Below are 14,704 nucleotides of genomic sequence, written 5' to 3'. Positions count from 1 at the left end.
CAACATGTAACCATAGGGGCCTTTTTCCATAGGTTGCCTTAACTACAGGGAGTTTTTTCGTAAATTTGCTTAATATGATCGTAATTAGAAAGTCTTTTATTGTTTATATATATATTAGGGTAATTATGTCATTTTGTCAGCCTTTGTTAGTTTTGACGATTTCCATTACTACTTCAAATTAGTTCAGATCATGATGGGTCGAAAATGTATGATTTAAAACCATAAAGGGTTTTTTCGCTAGTTAGCTTAACCACAGGATTTTTTTTTTTTTTTTTTGTATTTTACCCTAACTTCTATAATAGGAAAGAAAATTCTATAATAGGAAAAAAGAGAGAAAGGAGTGTCTTCACCGTTATCAACTTTCTATAGTTGACTTACAAAAAGGCCAAAAAAAAAAAAAAACTTTAGTCGTGAATATTAAGGTTGAGCCATACCTAATTGATTCAAGTAAAGATAAATTCATTAAAAGAATCCAACAATTGAGCAATCTCCTCAATTAATATCTTTCCTAAATATAGTGCACAGTCTACATAAAACATATATATATATATCTCCTATCTTTTTATTTATTAAATCCCTTAAAAGCCTATATAATAGTTTTTGAAATTAGAGAGTGATGTAACAATTCAAAAATTTGAACATTATTGTGTAGATTTTTTAGCTCTTCTAATAACATAAAATTGGAAAATATAAAATGGCTAAAATAAAAGTGAATTTATCACATGCCTAACTGCCCATATACCATAACACATATTTTTGTTGCAACTAGTGTATTCTATAATTTATCTGATATATCACGTGTACCTAGTAAGCATTCCTAAGAAGAGGTTTCACTTTCAGGAGTTAACTCCTTTTAAAAAAAATAAAACTAAAATAAAAAATTATAAAATTTTTTGGATTTTATGCCATTACAATGTATCACTTATACGATAGAAACAAAATGAAAGATGACCCCCTCCTTTTACTGCAGGGATTTTCATGTATGTATCTATCATTTTGTGGCGTCATAATCTTCAGTCTTCTTTTTTAAGTGGACGTTAATTATAAATACATACATTCAAATACCACTTTGATATACATTGAATGTATTATCCAGTGCTCAATACGTACCTACTGAAAAATAAAATATATAGTTCAAGTGAACAGACAAGCACCATAAATTACAGCTATATTAACAGGGTATTGCCTTAGCAAGTTACAAGCAATTTAACACCGAGTACTACTTGGTGCTACTGAATCCAAAGAGTAATTGGAATCTTCACTCCTCCAGCAGCAAATGTTCATTGTTCTCTTTCTTTTTCAATCTGTCACAATAGTCTCACTCTCACCGCTTCTGTCACGCTCTTTCCTGTACACTTTTGCCAGAATCAGAAGCGGCAGCATTGGCTACTTCACTTCATGGTGTTTTCAATTCCTTCCACAGTGAGTAGATGCATTCCCATAAATTGCACCAGTGCTTAACTCGTGGCCCAAAATTAATTCCCTTCAACAAAAGGGGAAGAAATACCAAACCAACTGTTTTTGTCACGTTAATTTGGTCAAAACTCAGCCCCTGATAATGACACTACTAATTGGCGCCTTCCTCTTCACTTTATTGGCACCTTCTTCAGCCCCGACCCCAACCCCATACATTCTCAGTCCAGCACGCTCCATTTCTGCTTCTTCTGCTGCACTACTGTTTCTTGAATCTCCTTTCCCTAGATCTGAACTTTTTGGTATTGGTGATTCTCCACTTGATCATGGAAAATTCAAATCTAATCCCAAAAAGGGTCACGCCTTTTGGATCTTTTAGCTTCTCAGATTTGCTCGACAATCTTTTCCCCTGATGTTCAAGAACAAAAGCAGCAGTCAAAATGCAGTATTCATATGCCTCCATTTTCTCAAGGTACTCAGATTTTATCCTGTTGCTAATTTTCTTATCATTCCTCTCCCTTAGTTTTCTCCAAGTAAGTTCAAGCGATGCTGAGGCGCTTTTGGCCTTAAAGTCATCAATAGACCCAACCAACGTTCTTCAATGGGGTAGAGAATTTGTGCCGAATGTATGCTACTGGCAAGGAGTTAGAGAATGCAAGAATGGGAGGGTCACGAAGCTGGTGGTGGAGAGGCTAAATTTAACAGGTATATTAGAAGAAAACAGCATGAACCAATTAGATCAGCTTCGAGTTTTAAGCTTCAAAGACAACTCCATTTCTGGCCAAATCCCAAATCTTTCCGGCCTAGTGAACCTCAAATCGTTGTACCTCAACAACAACAACTTTTCCGGCAGCTTCCCGTCCTCCCTATCGCTTCTGCACCGCCTCAAAGTGGTAGTTCTGGCCAACAACGAAGTATCCGGCAACATCCCGGAATCACTACTCAGACTTCCAAAATTGCATGTACTCTATTTAGAAAACAATCTCTTAACCGGTGAAATCCCTCCATTCAATCAATCTAGCTTGAAATTCTTTAACGTCTCAAACAACAATCTCTCCGGCGAAATCCCGGCTCACTCTTCCTTGGTTTATTTCAATGAGTCCTCATTTTCCAACAATGTTGATTTATGCGGCGAACAAATTCATAAACAATGTACTCCTTCCAATACTCCTGGTCCCTCCATTAGTCCTTCATACCCAATAATCCCAAAAAGTCAAGAAAACCATAGAAGGAAAAAGAAGCTTATTTTGATCCTTGTTCCCAGCATTCTTGGTGGGATTTTATTAGTCTGTATTAGTGTAGCAGCTTTGATTGTTTGTTTTAAGGGTAGAGCTAAGAAGACAAAGGAGATCAAGAGTAAAAGCATGGAAGAAGGGGAGGGAGCAGAAGGGGGCAGTGGGGGTAGGGGCGGTGATCCTCATGATGATCATGGAGGAGGGGGAAAGCAAGGTGCATTTTCATGGGATCAGGGTGGTGAAGGACTAGGGACTCTGGTGTTCTGCGGGCCAGGGGATCAGCAAATGAGTTATACCTTGGAGGATTTATTGAAGGCATCGGCGGAGACGTTGGGGAGAGGTACGATAGGAAGCACGTACAAAGCCGTGATGGAATCCGGATACATCGTGACCGTTAAAAGGCTGAAGGAGGCTAGATATCCTAGGATTGACGAGTTCCGGAGACACGTGGAAGTTGTCGGACGGCTGAGGCACCCGAATCTGGTCCCGCTTAGAGCTTATTTCCAGGCTAAGGAGGAACGTCTGCTTGTATATGATTATTTCCCCAACGGCAGTCTCTTCTCGCTCATCCACGGTATGCAGTTTTCGTCGGTCACTAAACTTCCAGTATTAGAGTTCACTAATTATTTGACTAACTCAGAATTAATTTATAGTTCATTAATTATTACTAATTATTGTGATAATTAATTTTGATAATCTTGTGAATGCATTAATCGCTTTTCGAATTTATATTGCAACAATTTGTCTTTATTGGCTTGAAGTTGGTATATTGCGATATTTTAGTGCTTTTATGATAAATGGATTCTTGATTTGGTGATCTTTCAATATCAAGGTTCTGCCTACCGTTGTAGACATTAGTGCTAGATAGTCACTATTATGGTATTAATGTTTCATATGTTGTCTATATATGAGGGGGTTTAGAATTGCCATACATCATATATTTGCTGTGGCATGAATCTAGACCTGTTCGTGTAGAAAATGTATTTCATTGTCACGGTAAGGAACATCAATATATTCAAATGACAACAAGAAAAGGAAGGAAAAATAAAGGAAAAAATCCACAATAATTTTTTTTTTTTGTGTAAGATATAAATTGTGTCTATGACATTTTTTATATCTCTCAAAATCATAAATACTTCTTTTTGCATTTTACAATTACATAGACTATTACTGTGAATTTTCTTTTTCCATTTTAGTGCCTAAATTTGAACTATAAAGGCCTCTCTCTCTCTTTTGGATTTGCAAGGGTGAGTTTTGATGGTTGAGCTTCTCGTTACTATTTTTTCCAATTATCTGTTCATTTACACATATATAAATAGATAAAAAATTTTGAAAATCATCAATTATGTCAATATTCTTATTTTAATGAGAACTTATGCATACTTGAAAATAATATCCATTTGAGAATGTTTTATTATTCAATTTACAATGAAAGATTTTGATGGTGAAAAATATGGGTCATAGGTATCATGAATTTATAATGATTCAACGAGTGGTAACACTTAACCAAATTTATTTCCATTTTTTTGTATAACTTTTATAAGGAATCAAGCACATGATGAATTACTTTTGATAGTCACATATGGTTCAAAATAATTTCATTAGGGTGTAATTGAGAGCATTTTCTCTGATAAAATGGAGGGGAGTTTGGTCTGATTTTTGAGGGTGCATCCCAAGATGGATAGCAATTTGGTAGGAGAGTGAAACTTAGCCATTGACAAAAGATTCTTCTTGGTACATAATTTCATCTTTTAGTCTTTTACCCTTGAGCTATTTTAGTTCTTTAGGGCTTTTTTTTCCCCCAAACCACATTGATATATCAACAAAATTGTTCGTGTGCATATGTGTCATACATTGACAGGAAGACTTCATTTACTTACTGACCTTTTTCTTTTTAAAATCCAAAGTAGACTATGACCAGTGACTTAAATAGCTGCAATAACTGAATAATAGTGATTAAAAAGCAACAATCTGAAATAATTCTTTTACAAAAAAGTAATGATCATATGGATTAACTTTCTGCCAATATGATCTCCACGAAAGGTCATCTCAGCTAAAATATAGACTCATGTGTTGAACTAATATGTCACACATACACTTCATGTGTTTCTGGGAAGTTCTGAAGTTTTAATAGGGAAGGAAATACAAAGATTCTGGTTCAAGATCTAAAAGTCAAACATATAGTTGAGGCACAAGGGCTTTTTCCAATGTTAGTTAGATTAGAGACAGAAAATTCTGTCTCACGAATGATATAGTTTCTTTCTATTCAGGTTATGCAGCACCAAGTTGTTGGTATCTTGATGACTTGTTTGATAATTCTAGGTAGGAAAAATTCAGGTACAAAGGATATAGAAAGTACCCTAAGAAAGAAGTGGAGGAAGAAGAAAATTTTGGGAATCAGTTTAAGTAACCTTTAGGCATCACTCAAGGGTTAGGTACAGTTCAGTCTTTAGAATGCTTCAAAATCTTCAGGTTCTTTTTTGATTTTTCATTTATATATAAGTTTCACTGTACCGAATTAAAAGGAGATGGGCGTTACTCCTATTAGATATTTTCTCATACCTACTGGGATTAACTCTTCGAGTTAAAGTTACGAGTCTACTGCTAAGACTAAGCTAGATGAACAAAGAATACTCTATGATAAGACAGAAGGCATATTAAACAGTCAAAATTAATTCAAATTCCAGTTGACTTGAAATATCCTAGTTGCTTTACTTGAAAAAAGAAACCAAACTCCCAAAAAGGGGGAAAAAAAAGAAGAAGAAGTTAGATTGACTACAATAAATTGTGCACACTCACATAAGGACTCTCAAATCAATTTGATGTTGGCTCCTGAGGAGGCCAGAGATATTTGAAGGTATGTTTAAAATTAACTTTGATCCATGTTCGAAAGTCTGATCAATTTGCACCTCTGTTAAGTCTATGTTAGTTGCATCAATAAAGCATTAAAACCTAGATACTCAATAACAAAATGTACAGCACAAAAGTAGCGAGACTTTTTTGTCTTGTGTTTGCAAAGAAACAGTTGATTACAATAATATTTGTCTATGATGCCTCTGTGTGAAGTGCTTATGACCCCACTTAGAAGGTGGATGATTCCCTGCTTTAGTTTAAAAGCATGAACCAATGAACAGGCATTATTTTACTTGGACTTTGATTTTGAGAATTCGAGAACTATATTAGTCTATCATTATCAAAAAAAAAAAGAACTATAGTAGTCTATCATGCCTCTGTGCCAAGTGCTATGGAGTCCACTTAAAAGGTGGTATTTCCCTGCATTAGTTTAGAAGCATGAATCAAATGAACAGCCTTAATTTTACTCAAAATTTGACTTTGAGCCCTTTGATTTTCGTCTTTCATGAAGGAACTACAATGAGAGCTACCTTCTGGAAGAAAATGATAAAACTGAAAAATCCCAGTTATCAGCAATACGTCACTACTAAAACTTGAAATCGATGTTAAGGTTCAATTGTTTCTTAGTTCATGCACTTTATAACTTTACTTGAAGAAATATATCTTCTTGTTGTGACTTTCTGCATAACTGCAGTTATTGCTTAATTGTGACTACTAAGCATTCCAAGATTTCAAGAGATGGATTTCCAAGCTAATTGATTTTGGTTAAGAAGTGAGAAACATTTAAAAAGAAACAGTATGATGATGAGCTCCTTGAATGTGGTATTAACCTGATTCTTGTGATTGAGCATCATGATAACTGGAACAAATTATAGGATAATCACTATATCTATGGTGGAAGTAATGGATACATGGTGTCTGTGTCTACTTTTGTACACTTAGTCCTTGGCAGAATTGTAAGAAGAGAAGGTTAAGGTGAAACAAGGGAAGGTTGCCTGATAAGCTAAGGGCTATCTGTTATATGTTTATGCAGTGCCTATAAACTAATTTCTGTCACAGTCATCCTCATATGAAGTAAATATTTTGCTGTTAACAAAGAAAAATTGCTGTTAGACCATTTACTAGATGTGACTTGGTTCAACCATTCTGGTTTTGTATGTTAAAGTTAAATGAATATTCCTCTGATCCTGAAGAGATCTTCATTATGAATCCATTATTGCCATGAGGAAAGATCATGTAAAGTTTTGTTCCCGGTGGTCCAACTTTCAAATGTTTTTTTTGTTTGTCATATTTTTTTTATGTTCGTACCACTTGTATAAATGGCAGTCATCAACATTTGTAGAATGGTGATGTCATGTTGTTATTTAGTATGTTTTATGTAGCAGTTTCCATCAAATTCAACATGCAAAACTGAGTTAGTAGATATACTGAAAGTGCAAATGCTCTCTATTGTATAATTCTGTTTTAAACTTGGTTAAAGTTTGCATTTCTTAGGTTTTTAAACTTTCTAATGTTGACTGGAGTTGATTGGGTTCAACAATTGTTGATATGCCGTTCATATGGATTATTTTTGGTGGTGTTTTTCAAAAAATTTACTGTAGCATTGTATATTAAAAATTTTACTTTAGATGTTTTTGGGGTATTTTTGAAAGTTTGTTTTGGGCTATATTTTGGGGTATTTTTAGAATTTAAAATTTGTTTATGGTATTTTTTAAAATTTGAACCAACCACCACCACCCCCTCTCTTCTCCTCCTCCCTCCTCCCTCCCTCTCTTCCTCCCCTCCCCTTCTTCCTTCTTCCTTCTTCCTCCCCCCTCACCCCAGACCCCCCCTCGCATAGCTACGATTGGCCACATCCTTCCGATTGCAGCCAGCAGCTGTGAAAGGTTGAAGATCGCGGCTGTTGGAGGGGAGGGGGGATCTGGGATGGCAAGGGAGGGAGGGAAGGGGAGGAGGGAAAAGGCGAGGGGAGGAAAGGGGAGGATGAAGAAGAGGAGGAGGAAGGAGGGGGAGATAGAGAGAGAGGAGGGAGAGGGTGAGGGTGGGAGAGAGAGGAGGAGGAAGAGTAGGGAGGGGGTGGCGGAAGAGGAAAACATGGTGACTTTTTTAAACTTTTTTTTTTTGGTGTATTTGTGAGTTGTTTTAGAGTTATTGTATGAATTAGGTGTTTTTGGAGCTATTTTTTGTTTGTTATATTATTGTAGCATTGTATTTGAAAACTAGCTAGCAGAAATAATATCTACACTCAATCACTTTCAATCTTTAAGTTTGTTCTCGCGACATTTTCTAAGTGGATTGGTTTTCCATGACACCCTGCCTTGACACAATTTGTTTATTCCTTGTATGGAGAATACTTCTCTGGAAAGAGCAAAATGAGCTCAGGGCACATTTACCTGCTCAGAGCAGGAAACAAATATAAGACATAAAATCATGGGTTTGATTCTTGTCATTCATTATATTAAACTAGTGACTGGCGAAGGATGTACTAAACTTCTTTTGCTGCATCACCGATTGAACTCTGTGATTCATCATAACTATGATGACCTTGCTTCCATGAAGCTGTTAGATAGAATGTCTTTAGCAAAATTACTCGTAAAATGGTTTGACCAAGTAACCTTTTGCTTATCTTTTGGCGCATACAAAACTATGCACTATTTATTAAAGTTCTTTTTGCTTTCATAAAAATTAAGTATACCATTTCATATATGGCTACGTTTGACAATAAAAACCATTTTGATCTGAATAATTGAATTCTGAGGTAGCTTCTTTGCATTACAAAGGAATTTCTATGTTGTGTGCTTGAAAATCATGTGAAATTTATGTAGTGGGGTACATAAAGTTCAACACGATGAGGTATAAATATCTATTGGCTGGATGCACAGGAGAGATCTGACAGCCAATGATGGTGAATGAGTCCGTTAAAGTTTGGAAGACTGGAAGGAAGACAAATAGATGAACTTTCTACTGAATAACTTCAAAACTAATTTCGGATAAAGTTTAGGACGTGGTTCTGTAAGTGCCACTGGTTTTGCTTTCCTGACTATTTTTTTTTTTCTGTACTTCTTTGGCAGGATCAAGAGCTTCTGGTGGTTCCAAACCTCTTCACTGGACGTCCTGCCTTAAGATAGCCGAGGACTTGGCCACAGGGCTGCTTTACATTCATCAGAATCCCGGCTTAACCCATGGCAACTTGAAGTCATCCAATGTACTCTTGGGTACTGATTTTGAGTCCTGCCTGACTGATTATGGGCTCACTACCATTAGAAACCCAGATTCCATTGAGGAATCCAGCGCTTCTTCCCTCTTCTACAGAGCTCCTGAATGCCGTGACATTCGAAGGCCTCTAACTCAACAAGCTGATGTCTACAGCTTTGGAGTTCTTCTTTTGGAGCTCCTCACTGGAAAGACTCCTTTTCAGGATCTTGTCCAAGAACACGGTTCTGACATCCCAAGGTGGGTACGATCAGTCAGAGAAGAAGAGACTGAATCTGGTGATGAGCCCGCCTCTAGCAATGAGGCCTCCGAGGAGAAACTTGGAGCTCTTTTGAATGTTGCCATGGCGTGTGTTGCACTTGCACCAGAAAATAGGCCTACAATGAGGGATGTTTTAAGGATGATCAGGGAGGCAAGGGCAGAAGCTCAAGTGTCTTCTAATAGTAGTGACCATTCACCAGGCAGATGGTCAGATACAGTTCAAAGTTTGCCCAGAGATGAACATTTGAGCATATGAGGAATATAAATTTTGAACTCTAGTTTTCATCATGTATTCTAGTTTTTCAAATTTGATTTTTTTCAAAAAATACTTTCACATTAGGGATTGTAGAATGAATTCCAAGGCATTGATTGTAAAGAGTCTATTCTTGTAGAGACTTTCTAGTTGTCATTCTTTTATAGGGTGAGCAACTATTGCTTATGTGGCCATTTTAAAGTTAAATTCAGCTCAGTGCTTAAAGCATTTCCCTAGACTTGGTAGTAGTTTTTTTTTTTTGGTCAAAAGCAAGTCATATTTCATTTCTAGCTTCATACCACAAGTTTTGTTACAAAAGGGTTACCATCCAAGTGATCATTTTGTGCGCTCTTATGGAGCCACATGGGGAAATTTCCTTCCCATTTTACATTTCTATCAAGTCTGACTACAAATTTCGCTAGTTTGTGTGCACATATGTTTTCTATCCTATTAATAATAGAAAAAGTACATTGGTGGAACAAACCTTTCATTTTATCAATGTCATCTAGGATAACAGCAAGTCTGGACTCCTTGACATTCTCCTCCATGATCAAGTCCACTAAAGTTTTGCAATCTGATTGAATCTCCACTGCCTTCCAATGTGCTTCCTAAGCCATCATCATTCCCATTTTGATTGCTGCAGCTTCCTCCACAAGTGGCTCATTGGATTTCTCCTCAAATCTTTGCCCATGCTTTCATTGTTCTTCCTTTCCAGTCTCTTGCCACAATTCCTAGTCCACTTCTATCCATTCCTTTTGCAAAAGCGGCATCTATATTGATTTTCACTACTCCTCTACCTAGTGGTTTCCAGTGTTCAAAAGTAGTTGAATGATTTGTTTGCTCAATGTAATCTCCTCCTCCACTGTTCTGGGCTTTTATGAATTCTATCCACTCCATCTGTTCTTTTTGTATCATAAGTCCTGCATCTACCTTATCTTCGGAGAAGACCTTTCTATTCCTTGCTTTCCAAATCTGCCACATAATATTTACAATTAGTGTAACATGTTCTTGTCCCATATCCCTTCTTTTTGCTTCTATTAATCCTTCCCACCACCTAACAATGTTGATCCTCATGCCATTTAAACCATCCCATTGTAGTGGTGCTATTCTCCATGTGAGTTTAGCATTCTTGCAAAATAATAGCATATGCTCCGCTGTCTCCATATCCTCCCCACAGCAGTCACAGATTCCGCTCCTTGCCTTTTCCTTTTATGCATTTGCTCATTTATTGGTAAGCTATGTAACAAGCATCTCCATACAAAATGTTTAAGTTTGTGCTTCATCTGCAAGGATCATAAGCTTTTCCACATTTTGGACTTCTACTGGGGATAGTTGGTGTCTTCCCTGGTTTCTCTTCCTCCTCCTTTTTGATATTCTCCTACTTCTTCCATCTCTGCTGCTTATGCAAACTTGACAGTGAATTGTCTATATTTGGTATACTTTCAATATACTCTATCCTTACCCCTTATCAAACTCAGAGGAATAGCTAAAATCTTTTTAAAGTCTTCCTTCATGAACCATTTGTTTATTAGATCCTGATTCCACTCATCCTTCCTAATTAGTTCCTTCAATTTCTCTAGATTGCAATCCCGCTTTCTTATCATTTTTCCCTTTCCATCCTCATAACTTGGGATCCATTTGTCAGACCATATCTGTACAATTCTTCCATCTCCTACTCTATGCCTTATTCCTTTATTCAACTACTGCCTGGTTCCTATAATGCTTTTCCACACCCAAGAAGCTGTCCTTGGAGGATCACTGTTCAAATCTTGCCCTCTACTTATATACCTAGTTTTCAAAACTCTACTAACAAGCAGGTTTGTATGAGTGATGATTCTCCAAAGCTACTTAGCCAATAGAGTTTTTTTAAAGCGCTCAAGGTCTCTGAAGCCCAGTCCCCCTTTTCCTTTTACTTAAGTCATTTTACTCTAGTTAACCCAATGCATTTTCCTGACATTTTCCTCATTTCCCCACCAGAATTTGCCACCGTCCTGTATATATCTTTGCATAATTCTTTTGGAAGTTTGATGCATGACATGGTGTACATGGGGAGTGTTATGTTAACTATAATCATCACCTCTTTTCCTGCATGACTAGGTAAGTTCCTCTTCCAATTCTGCATTTTATTCTGTAATCTCTCCTTTATGAATCCAAAAGCTTGCGACTTTGATCTCCCTATCATCATAGGCAAGTCTAAGTATTTTCCACTTAGTGCTTCTTTTATATTTCCTAATTCTGAGCAAATTTCCTTAAGTTCCTACGAGTGTTAGCACTAAAAATTACAACAGATTTTTCAAAATTTATGAGCTGTCCTGAGGCTTTTTCATAAATAGCATGCAGATATTTCTTTTGCTTTACTTCCTGAACACGGGCTTTACAACAAAACTCATTAGCAAAAAGAAGATGGGACACCATAAGACATCCCTTTCCTACTCTCACCCCTGTGGTTAACCTGTTATTAATCATCTTGCTCATTAGGTTTGAGATTCCCTTAGCACAAATTAAGACGAAATAAGAAGAGAGGGGGTCACCTTGTCTTAAACCTCTAGAGGGTTTCACATAGCCAATTTTCTGACCATTAACACTAAAAGAGTAGGAAGCAGTGGATGCACAATTAATTATTCATCTTATCCAAATAAGACAGAAACCCATTTTCATCACCATTCTCCCTCAAAACTACCACTCTACTCTATCATAAGCTTTTGACATGAAAGCTTAAGCGTCATAAAAGCATTCTTGCCTTTTCTCTTGTTTTTCAGACAATGGATAATTTCCTGGGCTAGAATAACATTATCAAGTATTTGTCTACTTGACACGAAAACAAATTGAGCATAGCTACTACACTTGGGAATGATTTTCTTCAATTTGTTAGCCATAACTTTTGCAATTATTCTATACAAAACATAACAGAGAGAGATAGGCTTGTATTGGGATAGATTTATAGGTGCCTCCACTATTGGGATAGGTGTCACAATACTTTCATTTAAAGCTTTAAGCAAGTGGCCATTGTTCAAGAGGCTTTGAATAGCATTCACAATATCAGTTTTAATAACATGCCAAAATTTTTGAAAGAAGAAGGGTGACATACAATTTGGCCCGGGAGCTTTATTAGGGTGCATTGAAATAGAGCAGTTTTCACCTCCATATCTTCAATTGGTTTAATCAGCATTACATTCATTTCATTTGTAACTATGTGGGGAACACATTTGTGACAGCTTCAAAATCCATTGGCTGGGATGATGTGAAGATTCTGGTATAAAAACCGCATATTTCATCCTCAATTTCCTGTTCTAATTCACACCGTTTTTCTTCATCATTTTGTAAAGATATCATTCTATTTCTTCTCCTTGTCATCACCTTTGCATGGAAGAAAGCTATGTTTTGGTCACCCTCTTGAAGCCACTTGCACCTTGGTTTTTGAGCCTAGAAAGATTCTTTCTCTTTGTATGCATGTCCCGGCTTCAGTTTTAGTTCAACAATTTTTCCTTTGGTTTGGTTATAGTCTCCTGATTTTGCTTCCTGAATCTGCTGTTTCAAAAGTTTGATTTCTATTCCTGAGTTCATTCTATTTCTTTTCTACCATTTCATTAAGGTCAACTTGCATCCCTTTATCTTCTTTGCAATCCTAAACATTGTAGAGCTTTGTTGTGGCACTCTTCAAGCCTTGGTCATCAATTATGAGTTTCAGGATTTTGTCCCTATCTCTTGTTATAATAAAATCTTCCTCCTATCCTCTTTTTCTAAGGGGTTGTATCTAACAAAAGTAGACTTTGATCAGAGGTCTCTTTCTCAATATGCATGCACTTTGCTCCATCAAAAGTTTGGTGCCAGTTAATGTTCACTAGCGCTTGGTCCAATTTTTGTTTTATTTCTTGTCCATCCCAGTGTGATTTCCAAGTCTGTAGCTTCCCTTCATAGCCTATATTTATCACATTCATGTTATTTATGAGATTTCTAAAGTCATGGAAGCTCCTTTCTGACCTCAACCTCCCCCCTCCCCAATTTCTCCTCATTTTAAAGAATATCATTGAATTCCCTTGCCAACATCCATTTTTACTCCCACCTACTGATTTTACTCTCCAGCTCTTTCCATTGCAACTTCTTAGTCCCATCGTCTGGACTAACATATGTCTCAATGAAGCAACAAACACATTTGGCTTCTATGTCCATTATATGTGAAGTAATGTAGAAGTTTGATTCCTTGATGTCAATTATCTTAACACACTTTTTTCAAAACAAAGCTAATCTTCAAGATGTTCCAACTGAGTTTACTATAAAACTCTCATCAAAATTTAGCTTATTTTTGACATTTTGCATAAATTGTTTTGGTTTTTTGTTTCACATAGAAAAATAATACTAGGGGAGTGAAGATTGATACCTCCTTTAGCTGGGGAATTATCAAGGAGCTCCCCCTGCACTTCGACAGTTCTACACGTCAACCTTCATTTACACATTGGAGGCTTTTCAGGGATTGCCTCCATCACCCTTTGTTGTGATTCCTCCTGCTGTTCCATCATTAGTAGCTTGTTTTCTCGCTGCTCTATTGTGTCTTGAGTCCACTATCATTTCATCAAGCTGATCCCTTAGTTTAAACTTCCTTTTTTCTCCCAATTTTTCTTCCCCTATTGGTGCATTGATTCTAATAAGGCGGTCCTCATGCTTTTTGGGACTATTCTAGGCCCTCTGGTCTTTTTTCCTGACCCTACATTCTTCTTTTGCTGGCTGGATTTTCCTTTCTCCTTTGTGTCTACTTTGCTCTCTACTTCATATATATTCCTTTGTTTTTTCTCGTTTTCCCCTTCTGCCTTTATTCCTTTACTGTCCACCCATATTTCCTCTACTATATTTATCCTTTGTTCATCCCCCCAACATTTGCAAGGGTATCCAAACTAAGCTACACCTGGTTTTTAACCCCCATCTTCTTCACTGTTGTTTTTCTTCTCTCCCTCTCTCTCTATCCCTCCTCTTCCTCACATGCACCTAATTGCTCTTCTTTTTTGTTCTCCATTTGTTTATCTCTACTCTCAACCTTCTGTGAGCCCCTATATCTTGTTTGTTGTACCTCTCTTCTCTCTCCTGTGGTCTTGGCTTGTAAATTCTCTCGTACTGTTAACAGCTTTTGCTGGTTTTTGCTCCATATGTGACTTCTCAACTGCTATACTCTCCTCCTCCTGTGACCTCATAGGCGAAGCCAAAATGTTTCTTGGTTTGAGCCATGCCTTGTACTATCTCTTTCTGAGAGTTGTCCCTATTTTTTCTTCAAAGTTGCATGTCTTGTCTTGATGCCCAATAGCTCCGCATCTGTAGTAGAAATCCAGGCATTTTTATACTTTATTCTACCCAAAATTCCACTCCATTATGTTTAATAGGTATTCCTCAATGAGAGGTTGGGATATGTCCACTTCTGCCAATATCTTCATGTGTTTGCCTTCCATCCTCCTTCTGGTGGCATTATCACCTTTTTTATTGAGTTGAA

The 14,704-nt window shown here is 36.9% G+C and overlaps 2 protein-coding genes across 2 annotated transcripts; one reads left to right on the top strand and one right to left on the bottom strand.

The window, feature by feature from the left end:
- The first annotated feature begins 1,607 nt into the window (after positions 1 to 1,607).
- Positions 1,608 to 9,439, top strand: LOC113717341 (inactive leucine-rich repeat receptor-like serine/threonine-protein kinase At1g60630). The gene is made up of 2 exons (XM_027242143.2): positions 1,608 to 3,222; positions 8,573 to 9,439. Exons 1-2 carry the CDS (start codon positions 1,854 to 1,856, stop codon positions 9,229 to 9,231), a joined length of 2,028 nt encoding a protein of 675 aa, XP_027097944.1. The 5' UTR covers positions 1,608 to 1,853; the 3' UTR covers positions 9,232 to 9,439.
- A 464-nt stretch (positions 9,440 to 9,903) lies between these two features.
- Positions 9,904 to 10,392, bottom strand: LOC140016537 (uncharacterized). Its single transcript, XM_072070077.1, has one exon. It carries the CDS (start codon positions 10,390 to 10,392, stop codon positions 9,904 to 9,906), a length of 489 nt encoding a protein of 162 aa, XP_071926178.1.
- Positions 10,393 to 14,704: the final 4,312 nt, after the last annotated feature.

The sequence above is a fragment of the Coffea arabica genome, chromosome 11c (genome assembly GCF_036785885.1).
Source record: "Coffea arabica cultivar ET-39 chromosome 11c, Coffea Arabica ET-39 HiFi, whole genome shotgun sequence".
NCBI lineage: Eukaryota > Viridiplantae > Streptophyta > Magnoliopsida > Gentianales > Rubiaceae > Coffea > Coffea arabica.
Note: the sequence above shows the minus strand (reverse complement) of the source record. Positions and strands in the feature narration are given on the sequence as shown.